This window comes from Solanum verrucosum, unplaced genomic scaffold (assembly GCF_900185275.1).
Source record: "Solanum verrucosum unplaced genomic scaffold, falcon-dt-bn FXZP01000280.1, whole genome shotgun sequence".
Taxonomy (NCBI): domain Eukaryota; kingdom Viridiplantae; phylum Streptophyta; class Magnoliopsida; order Solanales; family Solanaceae; genus Solanum; species Solanum verrucosum.
Window position 1 is genome coordinate 2,175,581 of NW_026019982.1, and position 3,751 is coordinate 2,179,331.

At 28.5% G+C, this 3,751-nt stretch overlaps 1 protein-coding gene across 1 annotated transcript; it reads left to right on the forward strand.

Annotated features, from left to right (window-relative positions):
- The first annotated feature begins 248 nt into the window (after positions 1 to 248).
- Positions 249 to 3,106, forward strand: LOC125817503 (putative cyclin-D6-1). The gene is made up of 5 exons (XM_049497047.1): positions 249 to 503; positions 584 to 679; positions 770 to 971; positions 1,060 to 1,190; positions 2,858 to 3,106. Exons 1-5 carry the CDS (start codon positions 249 to 251, stop codon positions 3,104 to 3,106), a joined length of 933 nt encoding a protein of 310 aa, XP_049353004.1.
- The last annotated feature ends 645 nt before the right edge of the window (positions 3,107 to 3,751 follow it).

Consider the following 3,751-nt stretch of genomic DNA (forward strand, 5'->3'; position numbering starts at 1 on the left):
CGCGACGAATAAAAATGAACCAAGTATATAAATATAACAAAAGAAAAGAAAAAAACAAAAACTAGTGAGTGAAGTTGAAGTCTCGTTACGGTTTCGTTTCAAAAAATAAGACACAACTCTCACCTTTTTCTTCTTATCATTAACTCCTCTTCTCTCCCTCACCCCCCCATAAAGCCTTTTATAATTTATTTCCTCTCTTTATAACCATTCCTCCTCACTCTCTAAACCAAAAAAAAAAAAACTTCAATATGGACTTTGACCTTGAAAATCCATTGCCATTTAGCCATGATGAAGACACAATTTCACCTCTTTTCAACATTGAAACTCATCATATGCCTTCAAAAACTTACCTTCAAATTCTCATAAACTCGGATTTTCTCATCAACATTCGTGAATCAACCATTTCTATAATCTTACATATTTCTCAACCCTTTGATAGTCCTTTTCTTTCATATCTTGCGATTAATTATCTCGATCGATTCCTATCCTTCCATTCGCTACCGGTATAATTAATTTCATTCAACTTTTAATAAGTAACGTTACGGAGAAAAAAATGATTATGATTTATTTTTTGTTAATGTAGGATGTGAAGCCGTGGATCTTGAAGCTAATTGCAGTTTCTTGTGTTTCGTTAGCATTTAAAATGAAGAAAACAGAGTACTCTGTTACTGACATTCAGGTGCATTTTTCGAATAATGCTGAGTGTAAACTGTCCATATTTGTATTTATGTATAGACTCTTATTGTAACCATTTTTTTTCCTTGTACAGCAAGATGGTGGTACGATATTTGATATCGAGACGATAAAGCGAATGGAGCTTTTGATTCTTGGAGGCCTAAAATGGAGAATGCGTTCAATTACTGCATTTGCTTTTATTAATTTCTTCGTATCGTTGTTTAAATTCAAAGATCTACCCTTACAACAAGCTCTCAAAGCTAGAGCTACTGAGATTTTATTCACAAGTCAAAATGGTAAGTCAAATGTGATAATTATTTTTATAAAAAAATTATTATCGATTTAAAAGTTTTAATTATATTTTGTTTTATTTTTTCATTTTAGAGATCAAGATTTTGCAGTTCAAGCCATCAATAATCTCAGCTTCAGCTCTTCTATCTGCTTCTCATGAGCTTTTCCCTTTACAATTCTCATGCTATAAAACAACAATCTTAAACTGTTCATATGTACAAAAGGTAAACTCATATTCTTTCTCAATTTTTGTTTTCTATTTTATTAAGCACATTGGTTCCATGCATTTTGTTCTTTTCAGAAAAAAAAGAAAGAAAGAGGAAAAGACAATAATGTTCATGATATTTTTCACCTAAAATAAATACTAAAGCATAGTACATGATAATTATAAGTTGACTGATAATGAATGTTATGAATGCTTATTTATTGTTACTTCGTCCTATACTAGTTGTCATAATGTCTCGCTTCTCAAGATGAACTGATATGTAGAGTTGAATTGGAGTAAGTTAAAAGTATACGAAAAATAGTATTTCTTGTATCTCAGTTTATGTGATTAATTTTATTTTTTTTGTAAGTCCAAAAAAAAAAAGATATTTTATTTTATATTAAATAATAATTTAACTATAAAATGTCTATTTTATCCTTAATGAAATGATTTACGGTCATACAAATTTCTATCATTCGTTTTGAACCATAAGTTTTAAAAGTCTTTTTTACTTTCTTAAACTTCGTGTCGAATTAGAGTACCTCACATAAAATGGGACAGAGGGAGTACTTTCTCCATTTGAAAAAAGGATGACCTAATTTGACTTGGAATGGAGTTCAAGAAAAAAAAAGAATATTTTTTAAAGTGTTGCCAAAAAGGAAAAAAAGTCATTTATTTTTTAAACAGACTAAAAAGAAAATTGTGTCATTCTTTCTTAAACAGAGGGAGCACTATAATTTACGTATAATTTTCTTCATATCTTAAAATATTAATCAAAATTAACGCCAGTGATTTGTACGTGAAAAATCCAGCGGCAGAGCTTTCCACACTTTATGGGTCAAATTAAAGATTTTACTTATAATTTATATTAGCTAGTACGGACAAAAGAGTTTTAGTTGGACTAACCAAATAATACTATTCAATAATTTATCGTAACAACAATAATAAGAACAAATTACATTAATGTTAATGCTCCTACCTGTAATGTCTCACCTAGTATAGTTTTAGACAAGCTGGCAGTTTTAAAATGAAATTACGAGATTAAGAATTAAACTCTCATTAAGAAGGTGAAAATCCACATAACCAATTAACTGAATTATTATTATTTCGATTGTAACTATAAAATGCAACTACACTTGAAAATACTATTTAGTACTCCTTCCGTTTTACAAAAAATGACCTAGTTTGACTTTACACGGAATTTAAGAAAATAAAGAAGACTTTTAAATCTTGTGATCATAAATTAAAGTTATGTCAAATGTACAAAATTGCCCTTTAATCTTGTGGCCTTAAATATGTCACGTGGAAAGCTGAAATTAAAATGTTATCAAAAAAAGAAAGAGGTCATTCTTGTAACAAACTAAAAAGAAAAGGAAGTCATTCTTTTTGAAACGGAGGGAGTATATTTTTATCGGATTATAAGTTGCATTTTATCATTTCTCTAATTTTAGGTTATCGATCTATGTTTACTTTAGAAAGTTATACGTAATCAACTTTCATAGTGTATTTTTATTTTACCTAGTGCACCATAACTAAAACTCCAACAATCATAGAGTTAAAGTTTTTATGCACTAAAACACTATTATAAAATGATTTTTTTAAAAATTATCGTTCCATCACATCATCTATAAATGCAATAAATCATTCCAAAACCAACTTAAAATTGATTTTTTTTTTCATATACAGGATGATTTGTTAAGTTGCTATGATGTAATGCAAGAAATAGCGAAAAAAGAATACGAATCAATATTAGAAATGGTATCAAGCACAAGCACACCAGTCAACGTGCTTGACGTGCAGATGAGTTGGAGTTCAGATAACGAGCCAATTGAAGAAGATACTTCAGTTAATGCAATTAGCAGCAACAGGGGCAGGGAAGACAACTTGACGAAACGTCGAAAGATTATTACTACTATTATTGATGACAACACTTAATTTAGCTGCGCATACAACCTTCATATTGATGTTTCATACAAAATTAACTTATCTATCTCAACGTTTTTGTTTTTTTTTATGAAAACGAAGCAGTAGTACGTACCCACTGCAAGAGTTTAAAAAATACTTTAGAAAAAAAAACCTTAATAAAGCCAAGTTAGTACTGTTTTTTTTCTGTTTTAATTTATTTGTTTGATTTTAATTTTATGTGAAATTTAAAAAAAGATGATGATTTTTTTTTTAATTTTATGGTATTAAATTAAAGATATGTATTAATGTGTTCTTCAATTTTATAATTTTAAACCTGTCATGTGGAGAATTAAAATTAAAAAGAAAAGTAAGTGAAACAAATTGAATTATATGACACTTTTCTTTTTAGTTTATTTAAAAAAGCATAATACATTTTAAAAAAAATTAATTTAATTTGAAAATGTTCAGTTTATGCTTGATGAAAAATCTATTTTTTTAGATTTTGTGTCAAATCAAGTTATATCTCGTGAATTCGGAGAGGAGTATCGTTTTATTTGTAGATGTGTGGTGGTCCATTTGGAGAGTAACACTAGCTTAGCTTTTTGCTGCATCAAACAACTAAATAAAATGACCAACATAGATTGTGGGAGGAGTGGTAAGCATTTTTTTCATTCT